Below are 23,058 nucleotides of genomic sequence, written 5' to 3' on the forward strand. Positions count from 1 at the left end.
AGGGGCGTGCCTTTCTCCCCCCTACTCCTTGCAAAATAGAGCGCTGGGAAAGGTTGTGCAGAATGTGTCGTTGCCGATAGGCAGGCTGGGGAAAGAGGGCGAAGTAGGGGAAAGGGCGAGGTAGGGAAGGAGGGCTGGCCCCGTTTCCTCCTGCAGAAGACCGTGGGCGGGCGCCGTTGCAATTGCAAGCAAGCCAGCAAGAATCCAGCTGCCATGGCCCTGCTCCGAGGTAAGGGAAGGCGCTTGCCCGATGTTGCTGCGACCCTCGCAATGCTCTGGGCGCTCAGTTTTAAGCCCAGGAGATGGGGGGTCCTGACGTGCTTTTCCCCACTCCCGGGCGCAGCGCGGATTCGATTTCGTGGGAATGCAAGCCGCAAGGGCAGGCACGGACCCCAACGGCCAAGTCCTCGTTACTGGGTTAGTTGCAGAGGAGGAAAAGACGCAGGGCATGTGCAATCCCTCGATTGTTATTGCTGGTTTATGGATAGTTTGTTATAGCTGGTCTGTCGCAGCGAAGGCAAACAAAAGTCTGCTGACGCTTCCAGCCGTTTAAGAAGGAGTTTGAATGGCTTTGTTTTGTTTGCCTACAAGCCCGACCTAGAAGTCAGATCAGGACTTTTCCTACTGTATAGGATAGATGAGCACTGGAGAGCCCCCTCCCCCATCCTGCCCAAGAAGGGAACTGGGGGGCGTGGCACAGCCTACTGCCAACACGGAAACAATGCCTAGTTGTGCAATAGGGTTGCCAATCCCCAGGTGGGGGGCAGGAGAACCCCCGGTTTGGGGACCCTCCCCCCGCTTCAGGGTCGTCAGAAAGCGGCGGGGGAGGGAAATGACTGCTAGGCACTCCATGATTCCCTATGGAGACCGATTCCCATAGGGTATAATGGAAAATTGATCTGTGGGTATCTGAAACTCTGGGGGAAAAGTTTTTTGAGGTAGCAGCGCCAAATTTTCAGCATCGCATCCGGTGCCTCTCTTCAAAACACTCTCCGAGTTTCAAAAAGATTGGACCAGGGGAGTCCAGTGCTATGGGCCCCAAAAGAAGGTGCCCCTACATTATTTCCAAATGGAGGGAAGGAATTTAAAAGGTGTGCCGTCCCTTTAAATGTGATGGCCAGAACTCCCTTCGGAGTTCAATGATGCTTGTCACACCCTTGTTCCTGGCTCCTCCCCCAATGTCTCCTGGCTCCACCCCCAAAGTCCTTAGATATTTCTTGAACGGGATTTGGCAAACCTATTGTGCAAAATGACTGTCTTTTTCTTTCCAAACTTAAAGATGTGCAAAAACTCAGATCTCAGAAGCTAAGTAGGATCAGCCCTGGTTAGTGTTTGGATGGGAGACCTTCCAGGGAAGTCCATGGGTGCTCAGCAGTAGCACACAGACAATGGCAGGCCACGTCTGATTATCTCTTGCCTTGAAAACTGGAATCAAGTCACAGCTGACTTATAGAATCACATGTTGGAAGGGTCCATAGAGGCCATTTAGTCCAGCCTCCTGCTCAGTGAAGGATCAGCCTAGAGTATCCCTGACAAGTGTTTGTCCGGCTGCTGCTTCAAGACTGCTAGCGAGGGGGGAGCTCATCACCTCCCTTGATAGCTGATTCCACTCTTGAACAATGCTTACTATAAATATTAGTTAATATCCAGCTGGTACCTTCCAACCCTTGATTTAAACCAGGGTGGCCAAACTGTGGCTCTTTCACTCATATTGTGTGGCTCTTGAAGCCCCCTCTGCCCCATTGGGCAGCTTGGAGAAGGCCTTTCTCTCACTTCTCCAAGACAAGCTGACCAACAGCTTGGAGAACACATTTACAGCTAAAGTTGCTTTCTTTCCACCCTTTCCTCCCCCATCTAGTTCCCTCCCTCCCTCAAACATCTAACATGCATGTCTTGCAGCTCTCCAACATCTGATATTTATTCTATGTAGCTCTTGTGTTAATCAAGTTTGGCCACCCCTGATTTAAACTAATTATCACGGGTCCTCTCCTCAGCTGCCAGCAGGAACAGCTCCCTGCTCTCCTTTAAGGGACAGCTGTTCAAAGACTTCCAAAGAGCAATCCTGCCCCCCCCCCCACCTCCTTTTCTCCGAACTGAGTCCGGAGTCCCTCAGCCTTGCCAAGTCCCTCAGCTTTTCCTCATAGAACTTGGTCTGATGAAGTGTGCATGAACACAAAGCCTTACGCCCAGAATTAAACTTTGTTGATCTTAAAGGTGCCACTGGACTCATAAGAACATAAGAGAAGCCATGTTGGATCAGGCCAACGGCCCATCCAGTCCAACACTATCTCACTGTGGCCAATAATAGATAGATAGACAGACAGACAGACACACACACACACACACACACACACACACTGTGGCTAATAGCCACTGATGGACCTCTGCTCCATATTTTTATCTAACCCCTCAAACTTTGTTGTGTTGCTTCAGACCCACACAGCTACCCCTCCTGAAACTAACTGCCTTTGGTTAAGATTTCATCTGACCTGTGTTTAAAAAACACTGGTGGGAAAATAGGGGAAATAAAGTCTGAACAAATTCTTGGTGACTTTCCAGTGCTTCTCCTCAGGCACATCATACTTCCTACATGGAAACAATGCCTAGTTCTGCAAAATTGCTGTCTTTCTTTCCAAACTCAGGATTTATGGCTGATCACCACAATGACTATCAAGTAATTATGTTGTGCTTGCCTTACTAGAGATCTGTGAATCTTGCTTAGGGGTTTCAAAGAAAATTGACAGCTTTTGACATTTCAGTTGGGAAACACCGTTTGTTTTCTCTTCCTCACAGGAACTAGGATGCAACCTACTTGCCCACATTATATCTACTTGCCCACCAGCGTTTAGCCCAGGAGTGCTAGCAAGAAAAGGCCTTTAAGTCCTGGATAATTATGAGGAAAATTATTTCCTTTCTGTCCATTGCATCTGCTGAAGTGAGCCCTGACTTATGAAAGCTCATGCTGGCAGGGCTTTTTTTGTAGCAGGAATTCCTTTGCATATTAGGCTCCACACACACACACACACACACACACCCCGATGCAGCCAATCCTCTGAAAGGTTACAGTAGGCCCTGTACAAAGAGCCCTGTAAACTCTGTGAGAATTGGCTATATAAGAGGAGTGTGGACTAATATGCAAAGGAGTTCCTGCTATGAAAAAATCCCTGGAAGCTGGAATAAATATTGTTCGTCTTAAAGCTGCCCCTGAACTCCTGTTTTGTTTTGGTACCACAGATGAACACAGATTTGGCATGAAACATATTTTTCCCCTCCCGCATCCCTTTTTTATTTTTGCAACACCCAGCCTGATGAAATGTTCTAGTGAACTTGAAAGCTCACAAATGGCTTTCATTTATTGTTCTTGGTCCAACTGTATGGATCGTGATCTCTTTTTGGATTTTGATTCTGAGCTAACGTGAGTGCAAGCAAGTTTCATCCAAAAAAATAAACAAGAGTTGGAAAATCTCGGGATTGTATCTAGATTTGATGCCAGTGCCTCAGGCATTTTGGAGGGGGAGAGGGAGTAGTCCGGCCCATGCTGGACTGGCTGCTAAAAATAGAATACTAAGGCCAAAGTCTTGGCTGTACTGTGTGTGAACTTAAAATATGTTTTCACCCTGGTAGCTGCAGAATCCTAGGCATGCTCACAGCCCAGGGCCTGTCATTTTAAACTTTTTCCACTGTGCTTCAACCAAGCATATTGGCCTGTGCTCCCCAACTTTGGTAATTTTAACAGACAACAGTGCTGTGAATTTGACATGAGATTGTCCCTGGTGTTGGTCAAGACAATTGCTTTATTGTATAAAAGTCCTGGCTAAGTGGTTGAACATCTGGTTGGAATGCAGAAGGTCCCAGGTTCAATCCTGTAAGAAGAACCCTGTAAGCTCTTGGAGGGTTGCCTACTTCATTGGGGAGGGACGGTGGCTCAGTGGTAGAGCATCTGCTTGGTAAGCAGAAGGTCCCAGGTTCAATCCCCGGCATCTCCAACTAAAAGGGTCCAGGCAAATAGGTGTGAAAAACCTCAGCTTGAGACCCTGGAGAGCAGGGGAGGGATGGTGGCTCAGTGGTAGAGCATCTGCTTGGGAAGCAGAAGGTCCCAGGTTCAATCCCCGGCATCTCCAACTAAAAGGGTCCAGGCAAATAGGTGTGAAAAACCTCAGCTTGAGACCCTGGAGAGCAGGGGAGGGATGGTGGCTCAGTGGTAGAGCATCTGCTTGGTAAGCAGAAGGTTCCAGGTTCAGTCCCTGGCATCTCCAGCTAAAAAGGGTCCAGGCAAGTTGGTGTGAAAAACCTCAGCTTGAGACCCTGGAGAGCCACTGCCAGTCTGAGTAGACCATACTGACTTTGATGGACCGAGGGTCTGATTCAGTAGAAAGCAGCTTCATATGTTCAATCCCCAGCATCTCCTGTTAAAGGGACCGGATAGAAGGTGTTGTGAAAGACCTCTGCCTGAGACCCCAGAGAGCCACTGCCAATCTAAGTAGACAATTATGACACAGATGGACCAAGGGTCTCATTCAGTATAAGGCAGCTTCATGTGTTTTGGCTGAGATTGGCATGGTGGACATGGTTTGCTGGAGACCAATGTTCCGTTTAAGCTGCAGAGTCTTGTGAGCAAAAATTCTACTATGTGAGCTACTGGCATTAAAGTGGTGAGCTACTGCATAAATTCTTGTGCTCTGGGATCATCCTTTCTGAGCTAAGACAAAAATGTGTGAGCTGGAGGCTAAAAATCTGTGAGCTAGCTCACGCTTACTCAGCTGAGAGGGAACACTGGTGGAGACAGAAACCTGTCACAGTATTGTGATAGGATGCAAAGACAATTTTTTAGCAAACGAGGCAGACACCATTTCACAAACCCCCCAGGACATAGTTTCTTCTGTCAACAATTAAATTGCAAGTCATGGCAAATCCACTTCAATTTGAAAACAGGCCTGCTTCCAAAGGTTACCTGATAGAGGTTGTTAATATTTATTCACCGTTAAGTGCAAAGTCTGAGGAGCTTTCAAGTTTGCTTTCCGATGGGGGAAAAAGATTTTAGTCATCCCTCTAGAGAGCCAGAGTGGTATAGTGGTTCAAAGTTGTTGGACTTGTGCCGGGGAGACCTGGGTTCAGAGCCCCGCTTGGGGTATAGAAGCTTGCTGGCTGGCATAAGAACAGAAGAGAAGCCATGTTGGATCAGGCCCATGGCCTATCCAGTCTGACATTTTGTGACACATAGAGGCCAAAAAACCAGGGCCAGTCACACCCTCTCAACGGAACCTGCCTCACGGAGTTGTTGAGAATAAAACTGGGGAGAGGTGAAGGATGTGAGCTGCTTTTGGGAAGAAAGGGAAAAATGAATAAACGATAATAAAGGACTGTCTCTCACATGCCCCAAGTGCCAACTATGGACTTCTAGTTGTTCCCCCACCTCTTGGCAAACTCTGGACTCCAGTCCTTTCCTCCTGTGGCTCCCACTTTGTGGAGTGGGTTTGTGGGGACAGGGAACCCACCATCTTTAGAAGTGTTTCAGAAGCTTTGTGAGGAAATTTTGAGGGATATGAATGGTAGAAAAGTTGCTGTCATTTTCTTGGGAAGGGAGGAGTTAATGGCATGTTGCTTTATTTTGTATGTTCAGATTGTGTGCAGTGATTCACACAAGCTCTTAACCCTGCAACAAATTTTGTTGGCCTTTAAGGACTGGGGCTCTTTTCTGCTGCTCAGACAGGCTAGTAACACGGCTATTCATCTTGACTAATCTCCATCGTTTGCAGTTTCGTGTGCAGGCCAAAATACATCCTTTTTTTACTGAGGCTTCTAATTAGGGGATTTACCTCACCATCTTTTTACCTGCCCTCCTCTTTTTTCATGAATAGTATTAATGTTGCCCAGTGGCTGCTTTTGAATCTTGTGACACTGCGGCTGCGATCATACATGTTAAATCATGCAGTTGCAATCTACTTTCAGTGTACTTTCCCAGTTATATACATTTTATTGAAATTTTGAAAAGTGAATACAAAATACAAAAGGGAATTTTGTAAGGGAATACAAAAATGGGAAGGGGAAAGGGATAAAAGTAAAATAGAATCATTATCATTTTTTTCTCTGCATCACTAAAATAAATAATAGTACTCTTAGTTTTAACGATTTTATAGCCTATAGGTTATACCCGGGGTGGCCAACGGTAGCTCTCCAGATGTTTTTTTGCCTACAACTCCCATCAGCCCCAGCCATGGCTGGGACTGATGGGAGTTGTAGGCAAAAAAATATCTGGAGAGCTACCGTTGGCCATCCCTGGGTTATACTAAATGGTTTGCTACTATTCGACCATATCAAAATGAGGAATACATTAGAAAGTGCAACAGGTATTATACAAAATCAAGTTCATTTGTTAAGCCATTCATAAAAAGGTTTCCAAAGATTTTCTCTTATCTTTTAATAGCCTGCCCTTAAGACGGAAGTGTCAGTGTATCCATTTCTGCCACTCTAGTATTTTATCAATCAAATCTTGTTTCTTTGGAGCATCATGACGTTCCCAGCACTGTGCTATCAAAAGTCTTGCTGCCGTTATAATATGTATCGTCACATGTTTACTCTGCCTTGGAAGATCCGCTGGCAGTATGTCCAATAAAAGCATTTCTGGTTGAAAATCAATATGTATTTTCAGTATCTTTTGTAGCATTTCATGCACCATAATCCAGTTGGAAAGAGCATTGAAAGTGGATTGAAGCTGCATTATTCAGCATGTGTGATATGCAGCCTGGGTTAATTATAAGCTGCCTCAATTGGAGCTTTGGAGAGGGGGCATAGAAATATGCAAAATAAATGGGCTTTTTTTGTAGCAGGAACTCCTTTGCATATTAGGCCTCACTCCCCTGATGTGACCAATCCTCCAAGAGCTTACAGTAGGCCCTGTACAAAAAGCCTAGGGTTGCCAAGTACCTTTTGTGACTCTGGTGGGGAACTATCATCGCACGTGCATTGTGTGCGCGGCGTGATGACGTCACCCAGAAGTGACGTCATCGTGCCAGCGACATCGCATGGCGTTCACTCTAGGCGTTTCCAGGAAAACACTTATCACTGTCCAGTACCGAATGGGGTTTTATCATGGGATTAAGTAAAATGCCGCTTGTTGTCTTCCAAATCCAGATATAAGGATTCTTTCCTGCATTGCTTTCCAGGTGTATTCATTGTTTCTGCCAAAAGGACCCCCTTTGGGGCGTATGGAGGCCTTCTCAAGGACTTCACCGCCACAGACCTCACAGAGTTTGCGGCACGGGCAGCCCTGTCTGCTGGCAAAGTGTCTCCTGAAATCATCGACAGCGTGATTGTGGGCAATGTGATGCAGGTCAGTAGGACTCCAAAACTGTCCGTATTGTCCACAAGTGACCTCAGTCTCTATGTTTTTAGCTGCTGTCTGTTGGTCTTGAATCACAGGAGCCAGAAACCAACTGGAACATCTTCTGTTCTGATAGATTAACTGTGCAGACTGTTTTCCTTAGAATGCTTTCCATCGTTCCATTTCCATCTGTTGATTTCGTTGTAGGCAGAAATCATCGTAATCATCGTAGATATAATAAAAGCCCAACGTGTTGGCACACCCCTCAATTTTGTATTGGAAGATGAGGCAACCACTCTCCCCCCTGTCATTGGGTAGCCTCTCTGTGACCCGCCTACTGCCAGCCACGTCAGGCCAGAACCCCACCAGTCAGCCTCTGACATCTGAGGAAGACAGTTCTCTGCTGAGAGGTTCTCCTGGAGCCTTACAGATCACTACTACCTCTCCTCAGTCCATCTCTCCCCTTTTTATAAATATGTCAGAAAAGCCTTCTTATGGGGCAATATTCAACCTTTTCATTTACAGCACAGTTTGTAGTTGAATCCAGTATGAACTAATATGTGGCACTCATACTTGCTTAAGTAACATTGAACATGGTTTAATAACTATATACATCGAAGCAAACTGCGACAGAAAACAGTTCAATCTCTTCAACTGTCAGAAAAGGAATGTTCCATCACAACAGGGGGAGGGGGCAGTTCAGCAATATCAAGCCCCCTTTCCACCTGCAAATAGTCTTCGCTCTTTCTATTAAAATTAGGCTACGATGGGCTGCTTGTTTTAAGAGGCAGGAAGCCATTTGAAGGCGCCCTTTTGCTCTCCCCACCTGCAAGTGGGAGGGGGTGAAAGGCAGGCTTCTAATGGCTGCCTACCCTCCTGCCTCCTTGCCTGTCTTTCAGCATTTCCGAAAGAACAATTTAAAGCCTCTCCCTGTCAAGAAAAAAAATGTCATTTTAGCTCAGTGTTGATCACTCTGCCTAAAGGATCCCAGACAGAGAGATGTCTTTCCCAGCTCTTCTGCCTAGGGTCCACTAACTGGAGATGTTAGAGCAAGGGTGGCCAAACTCGCTTAACGTAAGAGCCACATAGAAGAAGAAGAAGAAGACTGCAGATTTATACCCCGCCCTTCTCTCTGAACTCAGAGCGGCTTACAATCTCCTATATCTTCTCCCCCCACAACAGACACCCTGTGAGGTGGGTGGGGCTAAGAGGGCTCTCACAGCAGCTGCCCTTTCAAGGACAACTCCTTCGAGAGCTATGACTGACCCAGGGCCATTCCAGCAGATGCACGTGGAGGAGTGGGGAATCAAACCCGGTTCTCCCAGATAACAGTCCGTACACTTAACCACTGCACCAAACTGGCTCTCTATGTCAAATGTCAGATGTTTGAGAGCTGCAAAACATGAATGTCAGATGTCTGAGAGCTACAAGGAGCGAAGGAAGGCCAGATAGATGGGGGAGGGAGGGGAGAGGTGGAAAGAAAGCAACTTTAACTTTAAATGCTTTCTCCAAGCTTGCCAACAGGGTAGTTGGGGGCTTTGAGAGCCCCACAATATGTGTGAAAGAGCCACATGTGGCTCCCCAGCAGCAATTTGGCCACCCTTGCTAGTGGTTGAACCTGGGGTGTTGTCCTTGATTCACGTGTGCTCTACCACTGAACTATATTTTTCCCCTACTAATAAAAAAGCCCTTTAAGAGCATGTCTGCATGGCAAGTCACTGTGCGCTGGGGAAACACCTTGTTTTCCCCTGGACATTCCTGCGTCAGAGAGGTAAATTCTATGGCTGGTGAAAAGGCACTCTTAATACAAGAGCCACATTTTTGAGAGCTGCAAGACATGAATGTCAGATGTTTGAGAGCCGGAAGATATGAATGTCAGATGTTTGAGAGCTGCAAGACATGAACATCAGATGTTTGAGAGCCAGAAGACAAGGAAGGAAGGGAAGCAAACAGGGAACTGAGTTTGCTCAGAAGTAGACTGACTTTTGCATTTTAATTGATTTTTTTGAGCTCCTTTGCGTATTAGGCACATTGACTTAAAATGATATGGCATTTTAATTGATTTAAAAAAAACCCAAAAAACTAGAACCCTCGCTAGAACATGTGAATTTTGTTTTGCAATGGCATAGAAAAGTGTGGGAGTTCTACATGTTAGCAAAACGTAGAAATAATCTCAAACCATTCGAAAATCCTTATATCTCTACTAAGTTTGTAAGTATAGTATATAGTTTCCTATCTTAGAATGCTTAACAGCTCACCAGGAAATCCCTAGTCCAACGCATGGCCAATGTTTGTGGTAGTGTGGTAACAAAGAAGCTTAGGTATATTCTATACTTAAATCCGTCATAACAAATACGGTGTGCATTATAGTTCATTAATGCAAAAGCATGTGCAGAACCACGAATCCCATCGCTGTATTGTTCTCTGCTATTGAAAATTATGCTGTGTATACTTTTGTTCGTTATTATCTTTACTTTGATTTATTTTTACTGTTACTTACTTTTAATGCAACTAATTAATTGTTAATTTACAGAACATGTGAATTTGCAGCAAACGTGGACTATTGCACCCTTCTTAAATCTTCGTTCGCGAAGCCAAGCCGAGAGAGAGAGAGAGAGAGAGAGAGAGAATTTGCCTAATGCTGTGAGAGTCTTATCAAGGTCAATCCTGTCTACTCTGACCAGTACCAGCTTTCCAGAGTTTTAGGCGGAAGTCTTTCACATCGACTGCTATCTGATCTTTTTAACCAGAGATGCAGGGGATTGAACCTGGGACCTTCTGCATGCCAAGGAAATCCTGAGCCACACAGCCCTTCTCCTTTGCTTCTGTCTGGTTCCTTGCAAAATCAATCCAGTTGTTTGTCCTGCATTTCTTGCAGAGCTCTTCAGATGCTGCTTACATTGCAAGACACGTTGGGTTGCGGGTTGGAGTGCCGATCCCAGTTCCGGGCCTAACAGTTAACAGACTCTGTGGGTCAGGTTTCCAGTCCATTGCCAATGGGTGCCAGGTATGAGATCTGTTGTTTTGTTTTTTAAATTATTAGGTTTAAACAAGATATAAAAAGGGGGGGAGCGGGAATAACCACCACTCTACAAACGAGACGAGAGCAAACATAAAAAGCAAACTTCAATAGGGGATTGGATAAACATATGGAGTAGAGGTCTGTCAGTGGCTATTAGCTACAAGGTAGAGATGGAACTCTGTCTGGGGCACTGATGCTCTGTATTCTTGGTGCTGGGGGGGCAACAGTGGGAAGGCTTCTAGTGTCCTGGCCCCAATGGTGGACCTCCTGATGGCACCTGGGGTTTTGACCACTGTGACACAGAGCATTGGACTGGATGGGCCATCAGCCTGATCCATTATGGCTTCTCTTATGTTCTTAAGAGCAGACGTCCATGATAGCCACAGCATATTGATGGAACTCTTGGTGTCTGGTCCAGGGATGCTCTGTATTCTTGGTGCTTTGGTGGGGGGGCAACAGTGGGAGGGCTTCTGGAGTTCTGGCCCACTGGTGGACCTCCTGATGCACCTGAGTTTTGGCCACTGTGTGACACAGAGTGTTGGACTGGATAGGCCACTGGCCTGATCCAACATGGCTTCTCTTATGTTCTTAACCTTCTAAATCAGCAACATAGAGAATAAGCCTGCTTGTGGGACAGCAGGATACGAATGAAATAAAATAAAGATACAAAAAATACATAAAATACAAAAAAATATTGTTGAATCAAAATATTAACATTTTTTTAATTTATCTTACGGGTATAGCTAAGAGAATGAGAAAATATTGATGGCCTTAAGGATTATTCTTTTCCTATGAATTATTCTTTATATACTTCTGGCTTGATTTGAGAGCTGTATTTTTTTCAAACTGTATCTTCCTGAGTTCCTTTTGTCCAGCCTAGTCCTCCATCAGCTCAGCCCTCCAGACTTGCCACTTGGATCAAAGGCATTTACATAATTGTTCTCCCTGGACCAGCTTCCATAGAATCATAAGAGTTGGAAGGGACCTCCAGGGTCATCTAGTCCAACCCCCTGCAGGAAACTCACAAACACCTCCCCCTAAATTCACAGGATCCTCATTGCTGTCAGATGACCACCTAGCCTCTGTTGAAAAACCTCCAAGGAAGGAGAGCCCACCACCTCCCAAGAAAGCCTGTTCCACTGAAGAACCGCTCTAACAGTCAGGAAGTTCTTCCTAACGTTGAGCCGGAAACTCCTTTGATTTAATTTCAACCCACTGGTTCTGGTCCTACCTTCTGGGGCCACAGTTTTGTATGGGGACTGTAAAATAAAAATGCCCTGAGTCGTCCCATCTGTTATACCTCCAAAATCAGAGCCTTACTATGGTTCTCTGTTGGGATTTTTCAAGAGGGAATTAAACTCGGTACCTTCTGTATACAAAGCGGGTCTTCTGCCACTGAAGGTTCTATGTATTTTATATCGTGATGAATTATACTTTATGTTCTGCATGTTTAATGACCTGCGTCACTGCGTCTCCCAAGGTGCCACCACATTGCAGATTGCTCCCTTTCCCCCCGCATTTAGGAGCCACAGGGTTTTTTTATATGTGGGTGCCTCCTGTAACACTCGCAAGGTAGTATATATTTGTTACGTACTTCCAGGGCTTTTTTTGAGCAGGAACTCACAGGAACGCAGTTCTGGCTGGCTTGGCATCAGGTGGTATGTCCCCACTCCTCCACTTGCAGCTGCTGGAATGGCCTTGGGTCAGCCATAGCTCTTGCAGAGGTTGTCCTTGAAAGGGCAGCTTCTGGGAGAGCTCTCTCAGCCCCACCCACCTCACAGAGTGTCTGTTGTGGGGGGGGGGAGATAAAGGAGATTGTAAGCCACTCTGAGTCTCTGATTCAGAGAGAAGGGCGGGGTATAAATCTGCAGTCTAATATGCAAATGAGTTCCTGCTTGGCTTTTTCTACCAAAAAAGGCCCCTGGTGCTTCATTTGTATCCTGCCTTGGGGACCTAAAGTGCACCATAGCCTGCCAGTAGCTTGGCTTAGGGACCATCGTTCTCTCTGCCAGTTTGGTGTAGTGGTTAAGCACACGGATTCTTATCTGGGAGAACCGGGTTCGATTCCCCACTCCTCCACTTGCACCTGGTAGCATGGCCTTGGGTCAGCCATAGCTCTGGCAGAGGTTGTCCTTGAAAGGGCAGCTGTTGTGAGAGCCCTCTCAGGCCAACCCACCTCACAGGGTGTTTGTTGTGGGGGAGGAAGGGAAAGGAGATTGTGAGCTACTCTGAGATTCGGAGTGGAGGGCGGGGTATAAATCCAATATCTTCTTCAAAGTAGGCTAGGCTGAGAGTAAGTGATTGTCCCTAAGGTCACCCAGCAGGATTCTATGGCAAAGTGGGGATTTGAACTTGGATCTTTAGTCCGATGCTTTAACCACTCTACCATACTGCCATCTCCTCCCTTTAGTACTGGCATTCTCCTTTGCGGTCCTCCAGTTTCCATTCCTGTCTCCAAGTTCTTCCCCCTCCCTACCTTGATCTTTTTGTTTCAAAGTTCATATTCTTATCATTGATCTTTTTGTTTCAAAGTTCATATTATCTTTTTGTTTCAAAGTTCATATTGCCAGACACTTTGGGTTGTGTATCAGACTCCCTTTGAAATTTGGGAATAAGGTTGATCTCCTGTACTATTTCTAAACAGGAAATCTGCCTTAAAGAATCAGAGGTGGTTTTATGTGGTGGAACAGAAAACATGAGCCAGTCTCCGTACGCCGTCCGAAACATTCGCTTTGGAACAAAATTTGGAGTCGATCTCAAGGTTTGGGCGTTTGCTGCTTTGCTGCGGTTGTTCTTGGTGTCTACGTATCCGATTCCCAACTGTGCCCCCAACTGCAGATATCTGAATCCACAGACAGGGGGTGCACTTACCCCAATAGACTTTCCTGCAAACTTGGGGAGGGAGGGAGAGGTGGCAGTATGTTCAATAAAATACAGGTTTGCAGAAAAATCTGGAAAGTTTAAAAAAAATACACTGGGGGGGGGGGGTTGCTTATTTTGCATAATGTGTTTTTCTTACACTGGCCATAGGTATAAGGGTGCCATAGAGAGTGCTGAATGGATCCCTTTGCTCTTTACTGATGGCTTATGGGGGGAAATCTACTTTTCAAAATATACCAAATGGAGTGACGGTAGCATAATTATATAATACTATAATAAAACCAACACTAGGCTTCTAAGGATAAATATCACGTCGTCAGTAGGTTCTGCCTCTCAGTCCCAGATTGGGTTCTTTATTACTCCGTTTCACACTTTAATATCTTCAGTGATACAAGCTTCAATCCATTTTATTCGGGCGCGGTGCGGTGTCATTCGGTACAATGCCTTTTAATCAGAACAGTCGGTCAAATCTTTTGAAGTATTTTTGTCTTTTTGTCAATTTCTTTATCTTAATTCATGTACAAATTATTTTGAATGCCGGCCCAAGCCTAATGTATCATCAATTTGCGACTGAATGTTCTGATTAAAAGGCATTGTACCGAATGACATTGCACTGTGTCCAATAAAATTGAGGGAAATCTACTTTACCACCTTCTAGCCTCTAGTGATGCTGTTTCAGAGAGGATTCCTACGTTTGGAGTATTCCAGCTATAGCTTTCCAGTTAAGAAGTGTCTCAAGGCACATTTTCTACACGGTAATAAAACTATTATGTGCTTCTTTTGGGGTAATGTGGATGCAGAGGAAAACTATACAAGGCCTTGCTTTTATGAGTAAGTTGTGACTCAGTACTTGAAACAGAGAACAACGATGCTGCTTTGGGAATTGGTTTCGGGTCTCTCCCTCACCCTTCTGCAGGTGTTGAACGCAAATAATTACGCCACAGGCGGTTCTGTCTCGTAAGTGTGTTATTTTACCGAGATGTGATTCTCTCCCTTTCTGCACCACCCCCGGCAGATGGAAGACACTTTATGGGCAGGGCTGACGGATCAACACATTAAGACCCCGATGGGAGTCACAGCTGAAAATCTAGCTGCCAAATATGACATCACGCGAGAAGACTGTGATCGCTACGCTGTGAAGACCCAGCAGAGGTGGAAGGCAGGTCAGTAAAAAGGGTTAAGAGTTGAACAACCGCCTCCGTTGGAATTTAAGGCCAGAGTCTCACAAGCTGCTGGTGGGTTGCTAAGTCCTCGTATGAACAGCACCACTTCCAATTGCAGAGGGCGACTTGTGTGGCCGGAGGATGTAGTGATGGCCACAGGAATGGATAGCTCCATGCTACTGGATCAGACCCTTGGTCCACTCAGGTCGGCAGCAGCTCTCCAAGGTCTCGGTCAGGGGTCTTTCACATTACGTTGGGAGCCCATTTTGTGTAGTGGTTGTGCGTGGACTCTTATCTGGGAGAGCCGGGTTTGATTCCCCACTCCTCCACATGCTCCTGCTGGGTGAGTCACAAGTTCTTGAAAGAGCTGTTTTCTCATGAGCAGTTCCCTCAGCATTCTGTCTGCCCTGCCTACTTCACAGGGTGTCTGTTGCGGGGAGGGGAAGGGAAAGGAGGTTGCAAGTGGCTCTGAGGCTCCCAGTGAAGGGCGGGGTAGTTTGGTGTAGTGGTTAGGTGCGCAGACTCTTATCTGGGAGAACTGGGTTTGATGCCCCACTCCTCCACTTGCACCTGCTGGAATGGCCTTGGGTCAGCCATAGCTCTCGCAGGAGTTGTCCTTGAAAAAAACAGATTCTGTGAGAGCTCTCTCAGCCCCATCTATCTCACAGTATGTCTGTTGGGCGGGGAGGTAAAGGAGATTGTGAACCACTCTGAGATTCAGAGTATAGGGCAGGATATAAATCTAATTCCTCTTTTTTCTCCTCTTTCTCCTCCTCCTTCTCCTCCTCCTCCTTCTCCTCCTCCTCCTTCTACTTCTCCTCCTCCTCCTTCTACTTCTCCTCCTCCTTCTATTCTTCCTCCTTCTCCTCCTCCTCCTCCTTCTCCTCCTCCTCCTTCTCCTCCTTCTCCAGCTTTTCCTCCTCCTTCTCCTCCTCCTCCTCCTCCTCCTCCTTCTCCTCCTCCTCCTTCTCCTCCTTCTACTCCTCCTCCTTCTCCTCCTCCTACTTCTCCTCCTTCTCCAGCTTCTCCTCCTCCTTCTCCTCCTCCTCCTCCTCTTTCTCTTTCTCCTCCTCCTCCTTCTACTTCTACTTCTCCTCCTCCTTCTCCTCCTCCTTCTACTTCTCCTTCTACTTCTCCTCCTCCTCCTCCTTCTCCTCCTCCTCCTTCTCCTCCTCCTCCTTCTCCTCCTCCTACTTCTCCTCCTTCTCCAGCTTCTCCTCCTCCTTCTCCTCCTCCTCCTTCTCCTTCTCCTTCTCCTCCTTCTCCTCCTCCTCCTTCTCCAGCTTCTCCTCCTCCTCCTCTTTCTCTTTCTCCTCCTCCTTTGTGTCTCCATCAAGCAGGGCTGACTCTGCTTAGTTTCCAAGATCTGATGAGATCAAGCTCGCCTGGTCCATGCAAGTCCATTTACTGATAACTCTTCTTTGTTTCTCTCCTCCTGAACATCTTGCATTACAGCGCACGAAGCAGGTTACTTCAAGGCGGAGATGGCTCCGATCGAAGTGAAGACCAAGAAAGGAAAACAGAGTATGGATCGAGATGAACATCCCCGGCCGGAGACGACTGTAGAGCAGTTGGGAAAGCTCCCCACGGTTTTCAAGAAAGACGGGACGGTCACCGCTGGAAACGCTTCGGTGAGCCACATGGTTTGAAACTTTTGAGAGCCACCTTGGTGTAGCGGTTAAGCGCGCAGACTCTTGTCTGGGAGGACCGGGTTTGATTCCCCACTCCTCCACTTGCAGCTGCTGGAATGGCCTTGGGTCAGCCATAGCTCTGGCAGAGGTTGTCCTTGACAGGGCAGCTTCTGGGAGAGCTCTCTCAGCCCCACCCGCCTCACAGGATGTCTGTTGGGAGGGGGAGTTTCAATCCACTCTCAGTGCACTTTGCAACTGGATTTTACTGTGTAAAATGGCAAAATCCACTGGCAAAAGGTCGCTGAAGTGGCTTGAGACTGCGTTATTCGGTGTGTGTGAAAGCACCCATATTTCATTATGAGGGTGCCCTCCTGAAGTGTTCCATTCTATTACACTTCTAGCCCCTCGGTGGGGTCGGAGGAGATCGTCTCAGGCAGAAGTTGCCATCTTGGATTAGTCACACCTTTTCCAGTCCAGGATTGTATTTATAGATGTTCTTCTGTTTCTAGGGTGTCTGCGACGGGGCCGGAGCCGTGATAATTGCCAGCGAAGAGGCTGTTAAAAAGCACAGCCTCACCCCCCTGGCCAGAATAGTAGCTTATCACGCGTGTGGCTGCGACCCCAACATCATGGGCATTGGTAAGGCAATTTCATATTTGCACCTGATTTGATTTGATTTATTAGATTTATATCCCGCCAAAGTAGGCTCAGGGGGGCTCACAAGAATAAAATCACAATAAACATTAATGGTGCACAAGAATAAAATCACAATTAAAAAGATGTCGGATAGATGTTGGAAATGCAAAAAACATGAGGGTTCTTTTTTTTCATATGTGGTGGACTTGTGAAAAAGCGAAAAAGTTTTGGCAGATGATACAACAAGAAATCTCTAAAATTTTGGGATATGACTTTAAGAAAGTAGCAGAGACTTTTCTGCTAGGACTACAAATAGAAAAATTTCCAAAAGAAGGCAGGAGTTTAATTTGGTATTTGCTCTCAGCTGCTAGGACATTGTATGTGCAGTTGTGAAAGCAAGAAAAAATACCAGAGAAATGGGACTGGATTGTGAAAGTTTTATCATGGAGTGAGATGGACAAGCTAACAAGAACTTTAAGAGACTATGATTTGGATCTGTTTAAAAAGGAGTGGAAGAAATTTAGAGAATACATAGAGCAAGAGTGGAATGTAAAAAGAAATTGGACAATTTTTTAATATGAATGGGGGGAAAAAAGACATTGATTTTTGATTGGTTAGGGGTGCCTTTATAATTGAACTTAAGTTTATAACCTCGGCGGAAGTCTAGTAATGGAGGGAGGGGGGATTGGAAAACATCATATGGGTTAGAGATAGCAAGGATATAATTAAATATTGTAACCATGTGTTATTAATAAAATTGTTTAAAAACAAAGAATAAAATCACAATAAACATTAATTAAAAATAATACAATATTCAGTAATATGGCAGTACAAAACAGTTTGGTGCTAAGATTATTAATTTCCAATGGCGTTCAGTCCTCTTAGGTATCCTTTGTATGACAGTGGCAGGAATTCAGTCGAAGGCTAGCGGGAATAATGCAGGCCTGGCGGAACTGGGCGAGGTCCCGCAAGGCTCTAACCTCCTCCAGTAGTTGGTTCCATCAATAGAGGGCAGCGATTGAGAAGGCTCTGTCTCTCGTGGTTTTTAATCTTGCCTCCCTCAGCCCGGGAATCGATAGTAGATTTTGTGTTCCAGATCTGAGTTCTCTCTGGGGAACATGTGGGGAAAGACAGCCCCTAAGGTAGGTCGGTCCTTGGCAATATAGGACTTTATAGGTATTTTGCTGTGTGATTTTGGGGACTGCATTTTACTGTGATTTGGGGACTGGGAAGGGCTCAGTGGACCACAGAACTACAGGTGGCCTCCAGTGTTCCCTCTAAGCGGAGTTAATGTGAGTTAGCTCACAGTTCTTCGGTCCCCGGCTCACACATTTTTGTCTTAGCTCCGGAAGGATGGCCCCAGAGGAAACAAATTTATACAGTTTGGTGTACTGCTTAAGTGTGCAGACTCTTATCTGGGAGAACCGAGTTTGATTCCCCACTCCTCCACATGCACCTGCTGGAATGGCCTTGGGTCAGCCATAGCTCTGGCAGAGGTTGTCCTTGAAAGGGCAGCTGCTGTGAGAGCCCTCTCCAGCCCCACCCACCTCACAGGGTGTCTGTTGTGGGGGGAGAAGATATAGGAGATTGTAAGCCGCTCTGAGACTCTTCGGAGTGGAGGGCGGGATATAAATCCAATATCTTCATCTACCTCACAGGGTGTCTGTTGTGGGGGAGGATGGGAAAGGAGATTGTGAGCCGCTTTGAGACTCTTCGGAGTGGAGGGCGGGATATAAATCCAATATCTTCATCTACCTCACAGGGTGTCTCTTGTGGGGGAGGAAGGGGAAGGAGATTGTGAGCCGCTCTGAGACTCTTCGGAGTGGAGGGCGGGATATAAATCCAATATCTTCATCTACCTCACAGGGTGTCTGTTGTGGGGGAGGAAGGGGAAGGAGATTGTGAGCCGCTCTGAGACTCTTCGGAGTGGAGGGCAGGATATAAATCCAATATCTTCATCTACCTCACAGGGTGTCTGTTGTGGGGGAGGAAAGGAAAGGAGATTGTGAGCCGCTCTGAGACTCTTCGGAGTGGAGGGCGGGATATAAATCCAATATCTCCATCTACCTCACAGGGTGTCTGTTGTGGGGGAGGAAGGGAAAGGAGATTGTGAGCCGCTCTGAGACTCTTCGGAGTGGAGGGCGGGATATAAATCCAATATCTTCATCTACCTCACAGGGTGTCTGTTGTGGGGGAGGAAGGTAAAGGAGATTGTGAGCCGCTCTGAGACTCTTCGGAGTGGAGGGCGGGATATAAATCCAATATCTTCATCTACCTCACAGGGTGTCTGTTGTGGGGGAGGAAGGGGAAGGAGATTGTGAGCCGCTCTGAGACTCTTCGGAGTGGAGGGCGGGATATAAATCCAATATCTTCATCTACCTCACAGGGTGTCTGTTGTGGGGGAGGAAGGGGAAGGAGATTGTGAGCCGCTCTGAGACTCTTCGGAGTGGAGGGCAGGATATAAATCCAATATCTTCATCTACCTCACAGGGTGTCTGTTGTGGGGGAGGAAAGGAAAGGAGATTGTGAGCCGCTCTGAGACTCTTCGGAGTGGAGGGCGGGATATAAATCCAATATCTCCATCTACCTCACAGGGTGTCTGTTGTGGGGGAGGAAGGGAAAGGAGATTGTGAGCCGCTCTGAGACTCTTCGGAGTGGAGGGCGGGATATAAATCCAATATCTTCTGTCTTCTTTAAATACCGCAGCCAAATGACTCACTCACAACTTTAAGGCCAGTAGCTCACAAAATAGAAGTTTTGCTCAGAAGAGAGGGAACACTGGTCGCCTCGTCTTTTCATGCCCGTGAAGGATTGTGAGTTAGCCCCCCTGTTGACCGTCCCTTTTGCTTTCTTTTGCAATGTAGGTCCAGTGGCTGCCATTACTGAAGCGCTGAAGAAAGCCAGCCTTTCTCTGAAAGACATGGACTTGGTTGAGGTAGGAAGAGCTGAGCAACAAACAAAGCCAGCCCCACCAGTAGCCTGCTAAGGGGATTAGATAGATTCATGGAGGATAGATCTATCAGTGGCTACTTAGCCAAGGTGATTGAGGGGAACTTCCTCATTCAGAAGCTCTAAGCCTCAGATGGGGAAGGCCTCAGCCTCTATGCCCTGTTGTTGGCCCTTCAGAGGAACTGGTTAGCCACTGTGTGAGACAGGATGCTGGACTAGATGAGCTCTTCTGATGTTCTTATGGAGGCCTCGGCCTCTCTGCCCTGTTGTTGGCCCTCCAGAAGAACTGGTTGGTCACTGTGTGAGACAGGATGCTGGACTAGATGGGCTCTTCTGATGTTCTTATGAAGGCCTCGGTCTCTCTGCCCTGTTGTTGGCCCTCCAGAGGAACTTGTTAGTCACTGTGTGAGAAAGGATGCTGGACTAGATGAGCTCTTCTGATGTTCTTATGGAGGCCTCGGCCTCTCTGCCCTGTTGTTGGCCCTCCAGAAGAACTGGTTGGTCACTGTGTGAGACAGGATGCTGGACTAGATGGGCTCTTCTGATGTTCTTATGAAGGCCTCAGCCTCTCTGTCCTGTTGTTGGCCCTTCAGAGGAACTGGTTGGCCACTGTGTGGATGCTGGACTAGATGAGCTCTTCTGATGTTCTTATGAAGGCCTCGGCCTCTCTGCCCTGTTGTTGGCCCTCCAGAGGAACTGGTTGGCCACTGTGTGAGACAGGATGCTGGACTAGATGGACCACAGGTCTGATCCAACAGGGCTCTTCTTATGTTCTTATGGGGGTTTTGGCCTCTATGCCCTGTTGTTGGCCCTCCAGAGGAACTGGTTGGCCACTGTGTGAGACAGGATGCTGGACTAGATGGACCACTGGTCTGATCCAGGAGGGAACTTATGTTCTTAGAGTTAAATAAGGTAAGCAGCCCAATTTGATGGTTTTGACGTCCTTCTCTGGTGTTTTTCCCTCCCAAGGTTAACGAAGCTTTTGCTCCACAATACTTAGCAGTCGAGAAGGTTTTGGGCCTGGACCCTGAGAAGACAAATGTGGACGGAGGAGCCATCGCCCTGGGTCACCCTTTGGGGGCCTCGGGTTCGAGGATCACCGCTCATCTGGTTCATGAACTAAAGTGAGCAACAAGGGAAAGGTCTTGGTGGGATCCTGTAGCGATGGCCAGCTTCTCATGAGAAGTTCAACAAGTACATGTTTATATCAGGGGTGGCCAAACTATGGCTAAGGAGCCACATTTGACTCTTCCACACACATTGTGTGGCTCTTGAAACCCCCCCCCCCCCACCCACCCATCGGCCAGCTCGGGGATGGCATTTGCCTATATCACTTATCCAAACCAAGTCAAGCTGGTGGCTTGGAGAATGCATTTAAAGTTGCTTTCTTTCCATCTCTCCCTGCTTCATCTATTTTACTTCCTGCCTTGTGGCTCTCAAACATCTGTCATTCAAGGGCTCTCCTTCCTTGGAGGTTTTTAAACAGAGGCTAGATGGCCATCTGACAGCAATGAAAAGCTTGTGAATTTAGCGTGAGGTATTTGTGAGAGCCCCATGGCACAGAGTGGTAAAGCTGCAGTACTGCAGCCATAAGCTCTGCTCACAGCCTGAGTTCAATCCCGGCAGAAGCTGGGTTCAGGTAGCCGGCTCCAGGTTGACTCAGCCTTCCATCCTTCCAAGGTGGGTAAAATGAGTCCCCAGCTTGCTGGAGGGGAAGTGTAGATGACTGGGGAAGGCAATGGCAAACCACCCCCTAAAAAGTCTGCCATGAAAACGTGAAAGCAACGTCACCCCAGAGTCGGAAACGACTGGTGCTTGCACAGGGGACTACCTTTACCTTTTTATTTGTGAGTTTCCTGCATTGTGCCGGGGGTTGGACTAGATGACCCTGGAGGTTTCTTCGAACTCTATGATATTATGTCTTGTGGCTCTCAAACATCTATTTATTCTGTATGGGTCTTACATTAAGCAAGTCTGGCCTTCCCTGGTCGATATCTCTGAGGCTAGTTCACACATTCAAGCATGTTGATTGATTTCTCATCCTCTGAACATGTGAATGGAATTCACTACTCTTTTTTTTTTTTTCATATTTATATCCCGCCCTCCCCGCCGAAACAGGCTCAGGGCGGCTAACAACATTGTAATATCAACAATAAAACAATAAGAGCAATCACAATAATAAATCAAGTAAAAAGTTAAAACAGTTTACAATTTAAAATTAATATAATTTTAAAACAACAGTTTTGGTGCTAAATTTCATGCTCTAGGTGGCTTTGTGTTTGCATTGGTGCTCTTTTTGACTGCTACGGACACACTTAACACAGTTGCCTGTCTTGATTTGTCTCCTCTTTGCAGGCGCCGTGGAGGTAAATACGCCGTTGGTTCTGCTTGCATTGGGGGTGGCCAGGGAATCGCTGTCATCATTCAGAATACAGCCTAAAGCGACCTTTCTGGAGCCTTTGGTGTCTCGACGCTGAACCTTCCATCAACTGTTACATGTATGCCAGAAGTATAAAGAGGGAAGAAAACAGCTCAGCGTTTTCTAATTTGGAAAAGGACCGTCCTAAACCATCCAGTACAGTAAAGAAACAACTGCAGTCTGGTTTTATTTCCTTCCTCCAATGAAAATAACTAGATAATTTCAAATTCAGCCCGTTTAGCCATTAACTTTTTACTACCTCTTGCTGAGCGTAAAACAGAATTAATCTCGGAACAGGGATTTTCCTTAAGAAATACTAGCCTGCCAAGTATCTGCTAAACTTGCCTTACAGCCCAGGTGGGAGTGCGGCGTTTCCCGTAACCATAGTGTTTATCAACACTGCGTTTCCTCTTGGGGGGATCGTCTTGCTGGTACTTTGGCATAAATGTACACGGATTTAGGATTCTTGCATGGTCAGGAAGCGCAGACCTTTGAGGGAACGATTTAACAGATCGTATGTCTGGGAGTAGGTTGTGATTTACGTTTTTAAGACCTGAGGAACAAAACTGTGATAAATCTAATGTGCCTTTCCTGTAGAAAAATTAAAAAGCAGATTTTGGAGCTTTTCTGTTTGCATTTCTTTGAATTAATGCAGTAACAAACGGCTTTTTTGTTGCAGGAACTCCTTTGCATATTAAGCCCCACACCCTTGATGTAGCCAGTCCTCCAAGAGCTTACAGGGATCTTTGTACAGGGCCTACTGTAAGCTCCAGGAGGATTGGCTACATCAGGAGGGGTGTGGCCTAATATGCAAAGGAGTTCTCGCTACAAAAAAAAGCCCTGGTAACAAACAACAGTATACAGAAAGGAAAAGTGGGGAGGGGGGACAGAAAGACTGGACCCAAAGAATTGCAGTTGGACACTGATTTATCATCAGTGTGGAAACTAACCTGTGGAGTTCCACAGGGTGCATTCCTGTCCCCCTGTGCTCTTCAGTCTTTATGTAAAGCTCTTAGGCCAGGGGTGACCAAACTTGC

General features: G+C 46.6%; 1 protein-coding gene across 1 annotated transcript; it reads left to right on the top strand.

Moving 5' to 3' along the window:
• On the top strand, nucleotides 1–22,647 carry ACAA2 (acetyl-CoA acyltransferase 2). The gene is made up of 10 exons (XM_060236174.1): nucleotides 1–229; nucleotides 7,164–7,330; nucleotides 10,200–10,328; nucleotides 12,988–13,104; nucleotides 14,239–14,386; nucleotides 15,842–16,017; nucleotides 16,527–16,656; nucleotides 19,518–19,588; nucleotides 20,572–20,726; nucleotides 21,958–22,647. The coding sequence occupies exons 1-10, from the start codon at nucleotides 214–216 to the stop codon at nucleotides 22,040–22,042; spliced, it is 1,194 nt and encodes a 397-aa protein (XP_060092157.1). The 5' UTR covers nucleotides 1–213; the 3' UTR covers nucleotides 22,043–22,647.
• Nucleotides 22,648–23,058: the final 411 nt, after the last annotated feature.

This window comes from Heteronotia binoei, chromosome 4 (genome assembly GCF_032191835.1).
Source record: "Heteronotia binoei isolate CCM8104 ecotype False Entrance Well chromosome 4, APGP_CSIRO_Hbin_v1, whole genome shotgun sequence".
NCBI lineage: Eukaryota > Metazoa > Chordata > Lepidosauria > Squamata > Gekkonidae > Heteronotia > Heteronotia binoei.

Bases quoted from the DNA above. Each gene is read 5' to 3' on its own strand.
- ACAA2 (XM_060236174.1), top strand. The intron at 16,657-19,517 runs GTAAGGCAATTT...TTTGCAATGTAG, and splicing joins CCCCAACATCATGGGCATTG to GTCCAGTGGCTGCCATTACT. The intron at 20,727-21,957 runs GTGAGCAACAAG...TCCTCTTTGCAG, and splicing joins CATCTGGTTCATGAACTAAA to GCGCCGTGGAGGTAAATACG.